Genomic DNA, 12,770 nt, shown 5'->3' with positions numbered 1-12,770 from the left:
ATCACAAATTTACAGAATTTTCCATTAAACATGAAATATTATATGTTGACTAACCATTTTTTTTACTGCACTTAAACATTAAAAACATATAAAAACAAAAAACATTATTTGAAAATTATTTATAAGTTGGGGATTCGATTTGAAACTAATGAAAAAAAAAACTATAAATTTAATTTATAATAATCTTAACATTTTTTTTTGTAAACATATGGTTTAATTTAAAATATATAAATTATATATAGAGAGATTCAAAAGTAATTAAAAAGAAAAAGAAAAAGAACCTTTAGACATTATGGTCCCAATAGTCCTAAACTCCAATAAAGCCCATCAAATAGACAAAACAAAAAAAGATTAACATTAACATAGACTCAGCCACTTTAATATTGTTCTGGGTCTCTGTCTCACACTCACTTCCTTTCTGCTCAAAAACAAACCATTTCTCTGTATGCCAATGCTAAAACCCATTCTTATTTATTTGATTTTTTTTTTTCCATCTTTTGTAATTGTTGTGTGTGTTTTCCAAACATGCAGATATTCATCATGGGTGTCATTGATATCTACAACGCCTCTTCTCTATGCTTGAACAAACCCAACACTGGTTTTCAAAATTTTGCGGTGCCTCAATCTCAATCACACAGACCCAGTTGCGGAAACAGCAGGAGGGTCGTTGCTATGGCTTCTTCCACTGTTCCTTCTTCGATAGAACATGTCAATGAGGTTCAATAGAGCTTGAATGGTGACCCCTTTATTTGACCCCATTTGAGGAAATTGTCTCCTTATCAACCCATATTGCCTTTTGAGGTATTTTCTCAGCAACCCTTTAATGCTTTTTTGTCTGCTTTTGCTCATTTAGTTGATTCTTTATGACAAATATTAAGTCTTTTGAGATTGTGGATGATTTTTGGCTGTGGCAGTAGTTTGTTATGTATTTCTATATGCTCAATCCTATTTAGGAGAGTAATAACAAAACAAAATCAAGTTTTTATATATTTTTTATAAATCAATTGTTACAAGAAGTTGGGGATTAAAACCCTGGTTCTCCTCATCAAGGAGACTAGACAATGTCATTGAACCACAAGGCTGCTTGGCAATAACAAAACCAAGTTAATTAGTATTCGGCAGTGTTGGCGAGCAGGGGGATTGATGTTTGAGGATTTCGATCTTCTTCTGCCTATACTATGCAAATGGTGTAACTAAAGTGGGCCAAGTAACAAACTTATAAAAGTGATGTTAGGGACTACCTCTAAAGCCAAAAGAAACCAATTTAAGGGTCAACTACCTTGTGTCACACAACATAAAGACTATGCTAACTAAGGTGCTTTTCTTAAACACAATGATTAGTGAAGGTTGACCGTCATAAGGCTTTACTGGATACTCCAACCTCATCGGGTATTCTCACTCACCTAGTTTCAGCAAATAATGAAATTTGAATGTGGCAGTCCACCTTAATAAAAAAGCCCTTGCACTATGACCCAATATGGCTATATATTTGTTCAAAATCACTACCGGCTTGAAATATTATCATGATTGTTGATTTCTTAATTGAAAAGGGTTTAGCACAAGAGGTCCACTACATTTTCTTTAAGAAAAATGGCAGCTATATAATCAATTTAATAGACAAGTGGTGTTTATATACTTATTAAAAAGCTTAAAACAAGGAAATAAAATTCCATAGAGAATGGTGTTTGTTTCTCTCTATGATTGGGTTATTTTTTAAGTTAAATGAGATGTTTTTCACTTTTAGTTTTATATGGTTACGGTCACCAGTTACAATGTCACTTGAGTGGAAATCCATGTTCATTCATAATCTGATATCCAGATTAATGAATGGTGTTTTTTGGTACAGGTTTTATCGGCTCGTCTTGGAAGGAAGCCTGAAGATATCATCAAATTAGATGCAAATGAAAACCCTTATGGTCCTCCACCAGAGGCAAGTTGTATGTGACTTATACTTTTGTTTCGTGACTTTGGGTTTGTTGAAGATCCTAAAGAAATATTTATTCAGTGTTTACAAGATTTGAAGACAAAGAAGAGTCTGTCACTGTCTTTATTGCAGGCACTATACTGAGTGTCAATACCCCTTTCTTCCTAAGTAGAAATTCAGATTGTTTGTAGGTTTTGGAGGCTTTGGGCTCAATGAAGTTCCCATACGTCTATCCAGACCCTGAAAGCCGTCGCTTGCGTGCTGCCCTTGCAAAAGATTCAGGACTTGAATCTGATTATATTCTTGCAGGATGTGGTGCAGATGAGCTCATTGATTTAATTATGCGGTTAGAAATTGAAATTTTGTATTTATATAATTTTTCAAATTATAATGCCCTTAAGTATCAAATTATCTGCCTAAATTCAACAATTGAAAGTTCCTAATCTTGTGTGGATTTTGTTATATGCTGCAGTTGTGTGCTCGAACCTGGTGATAAGATTGTGGACTGCCCTCCGACCTTTACAATGTATGAGTTTGATGCTGCAGTTAATGGGGCACTTGTTATAAAAGGTAAAGATAAGATATCTGCTTTCTTTTAGTCTCTTTCACCATGTTGGAGTTTCTAATGTTTTATTTGTTTCATTAATAAAAATTCTTTTATATTTGGCCCCTAAACATCCTTCATTTCTCTGCTTGCTTTTCTTTTCATTTGACTGTTGCATCATATGTGCATAACGTGCATAACCTCCTGCAATTTCATGTTTTTCTGCAGTCCCCAGAAAGGCAGACTTTAGCTTGAATGTTGAACAAATAAAAGATGTTATTGAACGAGAAAAACCCAAATGCATATTTTTAACGTCTCCTAACAATCCAGATGGGAGGTAATTCTCAATTGTTTCTTTTCTTCTTGTATATTTGACATAATTAGTTTACTTAATTGACTTGAGGTCTCCAGCATGTCCTTAACTTACTGCCCAGTAACAAACATTCTAGCACATTTGAGAGTAGGATAAACTCTGGAAGGGCACATTTATGAAAAGTCGAAGCATCTGCACAAAACTTTCTTCTTTTGTAGACTTAAAAAACTAGTTAGTCTGAATTTAGGCTTTGATCCATTTAAGAGATGTTCATAGTATGGTTTGGGAGATTCAATCTATTCCTATAACGTGTGTGTTAATATTGGTGCATGATGCAGATATGTCCATTTTTAGACAGAGTAAAGGATTATTTTATATCTCTCAAGGGTTATTAACTAAATATGCTCAAATTGTGTTGGTGCTAGACTAGAATTTAAGGTGTGTTCTATTAATTACCTGTAGAATGAATTGCTAAGGAGATCTGATTGTAGAATACATAAGGGCCTGGATGAGGAGAAAGAATATTAATAGAGGCGTCCTCTGCTTGTGCAATCTGACTTTCAGGCTTTGAACTCAGTCTTCAGTTTAGTGTGGTTATGCTGTTCTGTTGTAATGAGTCTGTAGACTATATTTAAAAATAAAATGTTTGAACTTTATGCATAATTTCTAGTCATGTAATTTTGTCGTGACATATTATGTTTCCATGCTACTTACTATATGCAGTGTAATTGATGATGAAGATCTCTTGAGAATCCTTAAGCTTCCCATATTAGTGGTGCTAGATGAAGCATACATTGAGTTTTCAGGGATAGAATCAAAGATGAAATGGGTGAAGAAACACGAGAATCTAATTGTTCTTCGGACATTTAGCAAAAGAGCTGGTATATATATATTTTAATGCCTTTTCTTTAGAGTCAATTATTTTGGAACTTGCTTGTCACCCCAAATTATTTTGTTGTGGTAGCATCAATCTTGTTATTGAATTGCTAATACAAGATTTATTACCATCTGTGGTGTGAGTTATTATACTTTCTTAAATTGATTTGAATTATCTGTTATATGTTGTAGGTTTCAAAGAATAAAATAAGAGTTCTAGACCCCATACACACAAAAACGAGGGTTGGTGGGGGAATAGAAAGATTACAACAATAGGTTGGGAGAGAATGAGAGGAGAAACTCAAAGTTCCCCAACAGAAATAAAATTAAATTAAGTCCCTAAAATTGTATTAAGTTCATTGACATGCTATAGATATATTTTGCTGTTTCTTAGCATTAAGATCGAAACTTGTGTTTCTGCAGCGAGGGCTTTTTATCTTTTTTTTGTTAGGGAAAATTGCAAATTACACCCCTAAAAAAAGTTTGGGAGTGTTTGCATTTTACACCTTGAAGTTTCAGAATTTGGATTTTACCTCCTGAAGTTTGAGGGTGTTTGGATTTTAGACCCTAACGTTTCAAAATTTGGATTTTATCCCTAAATTTTAGGGTTTTTGGATTTTACTCTCTAAAGTTTTGGAGTGTTTGGATTTTATACCTCAAAGTTTGAATTTGGGGTGTAAAATCCAAACACACCCAAATTTTAGGGGGTAAAATTCAAATTCTAAAATGTCAATGTATAAAATTCAAACACTTCCAAACTTCAGAGGATAAAATTCAAATTCTAAAACTTCAGGGTGTAAAATCCAAACACTTCCAAACTTTAGGGGTGTAATTTGTAATTTACCCTATTTGTTATTAATAAGTTGTGCTTGGAATCTAAGAACCCAAAGAAAAACCTAGAATGAAGGATATTTTATTTCTTAGAGAACGTACCTGTTGTTATAACAGATGCTTGAAATGGTAAGCTAATCACTATGGAAGAGTATATTTGCATATTTAAAAACATACAGTTTTAGACTATGATCGTGAGTACTGTTGTACCATTTGCCTATTTAACTAAAAAGGGCCATACATAGTGCACAAGACTCCTGCTTCTTTGGGGTTTGGGAGAGGTGGTTAGTAGGAAGCTTACCCCCAATTTGCCTACGTACTGGTTTTGTTTAATCAAAGAACATATATATTTGTATTGCAAATGCCCAAAGCCACCAAAACTAGCTGTAATGACTACATGTGCAGACACCAAAATTGACCTATTAAAGATATTTAATTTTGTTGGACTTGGTTGATTGTGATTGATGTTGATTCACATAGATTGATGCTATAAAAGAGATTGGATTGCTATTTTAGTTTTATATTTCTATTTTCAGCACTTTGTGTTTATTCTAAGCAAATCCTATTTGCTGATTCCTAAGTTTTTCCTTTCTTTTTCTGTTATGTTAGTTTTCCCCAATCTCCCTACCCTTTTTTCTTCCCTTGTTATTTCCTGAACACATGTTCCCGACTTCATTGTCCTGTTTTGGTATTAGAATAAACCTTGATCTAGTTTTCTAACAAAACCATGGAAGCTGTCACAACTGCCACCCTCCCCAAAAAAACTACTCCTTAACAAGAATCCAATAATCACATAATCCAAGACACCCACCATCCAACCATCATGAACACGTGTTCCAAGATCACCCCTCCATCACCACCTATAGCCAAGCTCAAAACCAGTTGATTGACCCACCCCCAAAGGGCTCAAATTCCCTAAAACTTATAATGCATCAACTTTGATTCGTCTCATACGAAAATCCTACCAACCACCATCACTGATGTTTACCTTCTATCAAAATCCCTCCTAAAAATGAAACCCTCCCATCACAACAAAGACCAAGCCACTTGTGACAACCATCAAAAGCCTCAAATACAAACCCCTGCTGCCCAAGCATTGCTTATATCCCTGCAAATGTAACAAGGCCCAATCAACGCACAATCAAATGCAAGTATCCCGTCTTTGCTGTTGGGTCCCCTAGCACTTCCCACAGTCTGTCGCAAGCTCCATCTCAACTGGCAAATCCATTGGCCTTATGATTGTGCTGCTGATATCAACCACAATCCATAGATTACAGCCTCCATTTTACCCAGTCTAGTACTACTGCCTGATCAATTAGTTCCGAGCCACCTATGGCTTCAAACGTTGCTCATGAGCTCTCCATGCATTGGCGATTAAACTTTCCGGATCCCAATGTGCTGCCACTGTCACTTCTGGTATCTATAATTTGGTCTCTTTATATAATGGAAAAGGAAAGGGTGTTTTTAAAATTAAAAAAAAAATTGCCTTTTCAATATTGTGAGTGTTATCTGCAAGAATGTCTGTTTCAAATCTTTTTCCTTGCTACTATGGCCCCAGATGTCCAGATGTCCTAAACTCATTTATCTATTGACTAATAGGCACCTTGTAATGTACCATAATTATCAAGTAGGTTTTGTCCTTGAAATATTAATTCCTATGCTTTTTAGTTGATAATCAATTTAACTCCCTGTATCTACTGGTTTGGGTTCAATATGGGAGGTTACATTTTACAAATGTTTATTATACCATTGTGATTCTTCATATTTATTTTATTTCTAATTTAATAATTTTTTATTTACTTTGAAAATGTTTTACCTTCTCTTCTTGATGTGAAATGTTCAGAATCTTAAATTGCAAATGAACAACTGGTGCAGGTTTAGCTGGACTTCGTGTGGGATATGGAGCATTTCCTTTGAGTATCATTGAGTATCTTTGGAGAGCAAAGCAACCTTATAATGTTTCAGTTGCTGCTGAAATTTCTGCTTGTGCAGCTTTGCAGAATCCCACATATCTTGAGGTTAATTCTTGTCCTATTGGGATTGTCCATATTTATACTAATAATTTATGTTTAGGCTTGATAAAATCATTATTACTTCCATTCAATGCCATATCTGATATGAATCAACAATCTCTTAACAGAAAGTGAAAGATACGTTGGTACAAGAAAGGGGTAGGCTATATAATCTTCTTAAGGAAGTGCCATTTCTCAATCCATATCCAAGCTATTCTAACTTCATTCTTTGTGAGGTTGCATCTGGAATGGATGCTAAGGTGCTGAAGGTATGCAGTTTTCTCACTTACAAAATGAATTTGCACTGCTAGATGACTATGTGTTTGTGTGTATAGTCTTTCTTCTCTATAGTTTTGCATATGATTGTTTGGTTTAGTTGTCAAGATAATGCTCTCTCTCTCTCTCTAGGTTGCAATTAATTTAGGATGAAGTCACTTTAAGTGCCTGATGTTGCTATTTCGGTTGCAAATTAATTTAGGATGAAGTGCTCTAATCAGAATTATGAGTTGACTTCATAGGAGCTGGGTAGGAAAATGGACTGAAATGTTGATTATGGACTTGTTCCTAAAAGGCTGTCAACAACATTTATTGTTTTATCATTCTCCCAATAAAATATTTCTAAAATAGTTCCTAACCCAATGCCCTAATGGCCTTGGTTAACATTTCCCAAGATATTATTGGGTTTGAGTTAAGATGGTTGGGACTTGGAGTAGGAACATTGATTTAAAGTTTTAATCATGGTTAATAAATTAAATAAGTTTTGACCAATATTTTTTTGGTGTATATATATATACACACATACACGTTACCCGTACTCTTGAAAACGGTATGCCGGTATTTTCCGGTACCAAAATATTCAGTTCCAGTGTCTAAACTGAAATGGCTTCCAAAATGGAATTCATAAAGCATTGAACCAGCTATTCAGTCTTCTTTGTTTGTTCTTGTTCTTTCCTTTTAAAGCTTTTCTACAGGTTACTTACTGCTCATTTTGTTTTGGAACTGTTACACTGTCACTAAAAAAAAAAGGAATTAAGTTGATAACCTTATTTTGGTACAGGAGGACCTTGCAAAAATGGGTGTAATGATCCGCCACTACAACAACAAAGAATTGAGGGGTTATGTTCGTGTATCTGTTGGGAAGCCTGAACACACAGATGTCTTGATGGATTGCCTTAGACGCCTGTCTTGATTCTTTGCCTGTGCAGGGGCATCATTTTAGGGAGCAGAATTCGATTTGAGAGGTCAAAATTGAAATTGTATTTTTATTCCGCTTTGAACTGTATTATAATATCGCAATATTTAGTTTGTGGTTGTGGAGCACGAATGATATTTTGGTCATTTTGATACCTTTTTATGTGGAAAATGGGTTATAGATTTTTTCTCTTCTCTAGATTGTACTCTAGTTATGGTTAAACTTTCTTTGATATAGAACGAGAGAAATGCTCCATTCTTTATAGATTTGTAGTCCATAGCGCTTGCTTAACCTTGCTGTGCAATTGGGTGGTATGTAAACGTTTTATAAAACGTTGCTAGCATGAGCTGTTATGTTGTGATACCTTGTTTACTGTGTGATCTTGAATTCAGAAAGCATGTGAATTTAAATCTTGTCCTACAGCAGGTGTGTATACCAAGTCAATAGGGATTTATGAGGGAATACAAGAAGGTCTAATCATCCTTTCAGGGTTTCACATAGACAACCAACAATATGAACAAATTAAGGTGCACACACAAAAGAACAGTGAATAACCAATGTAAATATAGTTCTTTTCGTTTCCTCAAAATTTTCTTGCATTTCTCATCACTCCAGTTATGGAGTGTATTCTACAAGTATAATGCAGACATCAATGATATACACTTAAAGTTTGACAAAGTTTCACTTATTCCTTATTATTTACTTTAGACAAGTATCTAAATTCTACCTTAATCATAATTGCATCCCCTTCAGGTACATTATGAAACATATCTCTTCGAACATACTTAATACCTATATTGAATGTGAGCAATCATCACTCTCTCACACACACACACACACGAACACACATTGTGGTCCTTGGGCCCACCATTGTTGTGCTACGAGTTTCTAGCCGAAGATGTATCTCATTTGCTGAACTTCCCTTACTAAGTTCCGAGTAGGATCTCAGTCCCCAAAGATTATGTTCTTGTCTTTCTCTCATGTCTCACACCCCAATTTTTCCAACCCCCGATACCATATCTTCCTTCCCCTTTTATACTCTCTTGTTGGCGAAGCCCTCATGATGATAGTATCTTCCACATGTGTGTGGGACCCACTGCTTTAGAGGTTAAGGTGACTACTTGGGTCTATAGCATTGTTTTTGCCTATCAAATCAGTTATCATAATAGATGAATTCAGTGCTAGAAGATTGAAAAAAACTATTAAAACTTTTAAATATTTATGTTTTGTCAAGTATTGTTTTAAAAGTATTATTTAGTAAAAATGGCCTCTAAGATTAACGAATAACATTTTCTTTCATTTGAGGCACTGTGATAGATAAATGAGAATCCTAGCTATCTAATTATGATGAAAATTAAGTCTAATGATAATTTATATATATATATATATATATATATTTTTTTTTTACACCGTGGCCATCCTCTTTTGAGAAGCAATTTCAGAAGGTGTCATAAAGGCCGAAAAGGAATGGGCCAAGGAGAGTTTGTGTCTGTATTGCACATAAGAGAAATGATGAAGAAAATGCAAAGGAGGAGATTTTCTCACTGGTCACTGTTGCAGAGATCCCTCCAGAGGGCTTAAAGGGATTGGGTACCAAGGTCATTGAGGAAGAAGGTCCAACTAGCCTACTTCCCTAGATCATAGTTAGGATGCTCCAATGTTGGCTACATATTTCTTGTTTCCGAGATATTTTTGTTTGGCTTTGGATTTTCTCTGGAATATCTCCAGTGGAGAGAAGTATTATTGAATTTTATTTGATCTACTTGCCTGTTCAAGTTATCTGTCATTGATTGAGACCTTATTAATCGTGTTATGGTGTGAAGCACAGTTTTATGTTATACTAGCCGCGAACTTGCGCGTTGTGCATGATAATTATTTTTATGGTACTTTTATTAAAAAAATTTATATAATTTAAACTAATTTAATAAAGAGTGATGTATTTTGTAATTATATTTTTATTTATTATAAGAATAATCATAAATGTAATATATGAAAAATTATAAATTATAAATTCAATAATTTTTCTCATACTAAAATGAAAAAAATATAATTTTTCTCAGAAATTTAAAAGGCAAGTTAACGAAAATATTTATTTTTTAATAAAATTTATTTATAACATTTTGTGAATCATTAAAAAGAATATAAAATTTGGAAATTATTTTTTTAATTTTAAACAAACTTTCTCAAACTTATTTTTTCTGCCTACAATCCAAAACACTGAAAAAAGTAAGTAAAAAAATTAATAAAACTTAGCTATGATTAATTGGCCCAATTAGGAAATCAATTTGTTATTTATAATCTATTAAGGTTATTTTCTTTGTAGAAATTGTAATTTCAGCCATCCAAAACATATTATCAAATAAACAATTATTAGCAAAATCTAGGAATTAAATTTCTATATATGCATTGTTATAAAATAATAATAATTAAAGTAAAATTGCGAAAGATAAAATTCGTCTCTCATCCAATAATTATTATTTAGCCAACCTTTATTTTCTCTAAATAAATGGCATTATAGAGTACTTTTAATACAATTATTAAGAGTATTGTCCACCACAAAGGATCAAAAAATAAACAAAAATGATTAAAGTCTCATAGTTTAACATCTAAATTGAGCATTATAAAAATTATGTTATCAAATTACAATGACTATCAAATTAAATTATCCAAATCATGTTATGTAGTAAGATAATATTATATTTTTATATTTAATCCTTTATAATGCAATAGGATAACATTTAACAATCGAAGAGAGAAAAAAAAAACACAACAATTTAAAAAAAAAAAAAAACAAAACTGAATCGCATTAACCTAAAGTAGATTAAAGAATATAAAAAATTATCAACCTAAAGCAAAGATGCCAAAAAAAAAAAAATCCACCCAAAATTGAGTGTGTGTGTGTGTGTGTGAGAGAGAGAGAGAGAGAGAGAGAGAGAACCTTTTTTTGTAAGTGAAAACTATGCATAGAATGAAATAGATATTTTTATTTTAATCCTTTATAATGCAATAGGATAACATTTAACAATCAAATAGAGAAAAAAAAAACAATTAAAAAAAAACAAAACTCAATTGCATTGATCTAAAGTAGATTAAAGAATATAAAAAATTATCAACCTAAAGCAAAGATGCAAGAAATAAAAAATAAAAATCCACCCAAAAATTGAGTGTGTGTGTGTGAGAGAGAACTTTTTTTTTATAAGGGAAAACTATGCATAGAATGAAATAGATAGTAACAAATTTATAATAAAAAAGTGTGAATAAGAAGAGACAAAAATAGAGGAAGATGAGGAATGATATTAATGTAGAGGGTAGTGGGGAGATGAGAAGGTGAGGGAAGGAGAAAGGTTGGAGAAGTAGTGGGAAGATGAAAATGTATGAGAGGGAGAAAGATTGGAGAAGTATAAATATGAAATAAAAAATTAATTATAAGAAAATGGAAGAAAAAAATAATGACGTACGTGGTTCAACATAAGTGCAGCAGCATTAAACTCTAAGCTTCAGCTTTTAGTAATATATAGATTTGCATGGCCTCTGCATCTGAATTTGTAGCCAAATGAAATGCCAATGTTGTATTATTGTGAAAGGCTTACTTATAGTTGCATCAGAACATTCCAAAGATAAAGCTCATGAACTCCGAGAGGTTCTTGAGAAAAAGATTCATGAGGTTGAGGAAGGAAGAAAATTAGGAGCCCAATTATGGCAACGATTGATTGGGATGACACTGAAATATCGAAGAACAAACAACAGTTGAAGGAGTATGGGAAAGAGAAGAACCTGGTTGTGGACAAAATAATTGGTTTAAAATTGAAAATTAACGAATTGATTAAAAATCATGGACGTAAGAGCAGTGAGGTAGCAGAAGGAAGGGATTCAATAACTTCACCTGGTAAGTCTCTATTGCCTTCTATTTTATGTTCGGTTACATTATCATTTGGTGATTGATTAACTGTGGTGAAAATATAATAATCTTGTGGATCACTTAATTGAGGCAAATCAATAATTCCTCTGAATAATTAACATAGGGGGTCTAAACTAGGATTCTCACTTGGTATTAGAGCATTTAGAACGAAAAGAGGTCTAAAACTTATAATTTATTTTATTTCTATAATTGTAAATCATAAGTAGTTGCAATAAGTTTGGTGAAGTTTTTGATGATCTTCTGGCACTTACAGTCTGGTTTACAAGTAGATTATGTACTAGGCTGTCACTTCACAAGTTCCGGATTTGTTTGAATCTACTAATTTGGTTAATTTGTGATTAAATTCAGCTTAGACTAATTTGTCGGTTCAGCTTAGATTCATAATTGCCTATTTTACAATAATAGTAAAATGATTAAATTCATTCTACGTAACGGCTTCAGTTTTTGGACAAGTGGCAGTTTATCATTTGATATGAGTTGTTCTAGACCAGTAGTTTATCATGGTATCAAAATAGATGTTGGGTGTCTATCAAATGCTTTCATTGCTTCTTAACTTTTGTCTATTGCCTGGTAATGTAGAATTTGGAAACAAACTTTCAGACACTTCTGAAGTGAAAAACATCCGCTTTAGTGGAAGCATGGCGGATAAGAAAGGATCCAACTTAATTCAAGCCTCGAGCTCTGACTCTCCTACTTCTAGTGTCCCCATTGCATCAAATTTCCCTCCAATGTAAATCTGCCACATTAGCTGGTCCAAATCTGCATCCTGTTGGAGAGATACATGGTCATGTCAATGCCTTGTGGAAAAAGTTGATGAGCTTGGAAGAAAGAGAAAAAAAGTAGTAGAGGGAAAGGAGCTGGTAGAAATTTTAGTCAAAAAGATTGATTGGCTTGCCTTGGAAATTTCAGATAATCTACAGCAATTGAGAGAGAATAAAAAATAGAAGGAATTACTTATGGCCAAATTGGAATGTTTGGAACATAATGCTAGTAAACTCCAACGGGAACTTCAGAAAAAGTGCCATGAGCTGGATGAGGGAAGAAAATTACAACAATTATTATCAAAATATCGATTCAACTGACACTGAAATGTTAAAGTACAAAGAGCAGTTAGAGGAGTGTGAGAAAGAGAAGAAGCTGCTTGCAGACAAGATAATTG

General features: G+C 33.3%; 1 protein-coding gene across 2 annotated transcripts; it reads left to right on the top strand.

Moving 5' to 3' along the window:
- The first annotated feature begins 373 nt into the window (after positions 1-373).
- Positions 374-7,956, top strand: LOC142615080 (histidinol-phosphate aminotransferase, chloroplastic). Of its 2 annotated transcripts, XM_075787767.1 has the most exons (10): positions 374-443; positions 532-801; positions 1,847-1,930; positions 2,116-2,270; positions 2,397-2,494; positions 2,697-2,805; positions 3,505-3,662; positions 6,364-6,506; positions 6,629-6,769; positions 7,558-7,956. In XM_075787767.1, exons 4-10 carry the CDS (start codon positions 2,137-2,139, stop codon positions 7,687-7,689), a joined length of 915 nt encoding a protein of 304 aa, XP_075643882.1. In that variant the 5' UTR covers positions 374-443; positions 532-801; positions 1,847-1,930; positions 2,116-2,136; the 3' UTR covers positions 7,690-7,956. The 2 variants fall into 2 exon arrangements, with proteins under 2 accessions (XP_075643882.1, XP_075643883.1); XM_075787768.1 differs by lacking the exon at positions 374-443 and having other exon boundaries at positions 662-801; positions 1,847-1,937; positions 2,105-2,270.
- Positions 7,957-12,770: the final 4,814 nt, after the last annotated feature.

Source organism: Castanea sativa, chromosome 11 (genome assembly GCF_040712315.1).
Source record: "Castanea sativa cultivar Marrone di Chiusa Pesio chromosome 11, ASM4071231v1".
Lineage (NCBI taxonomy): Eukaryota > Viridiplantae > Streptophyta > Magnoliopsida > Fagales > Fagaceae > Castanea > Castanea sativa.
The sequence above is the reverse complement of the archived record's forward strand: the minus strand, read 5'-3'. Positions and strand labels throughout refer to the sequence as shown.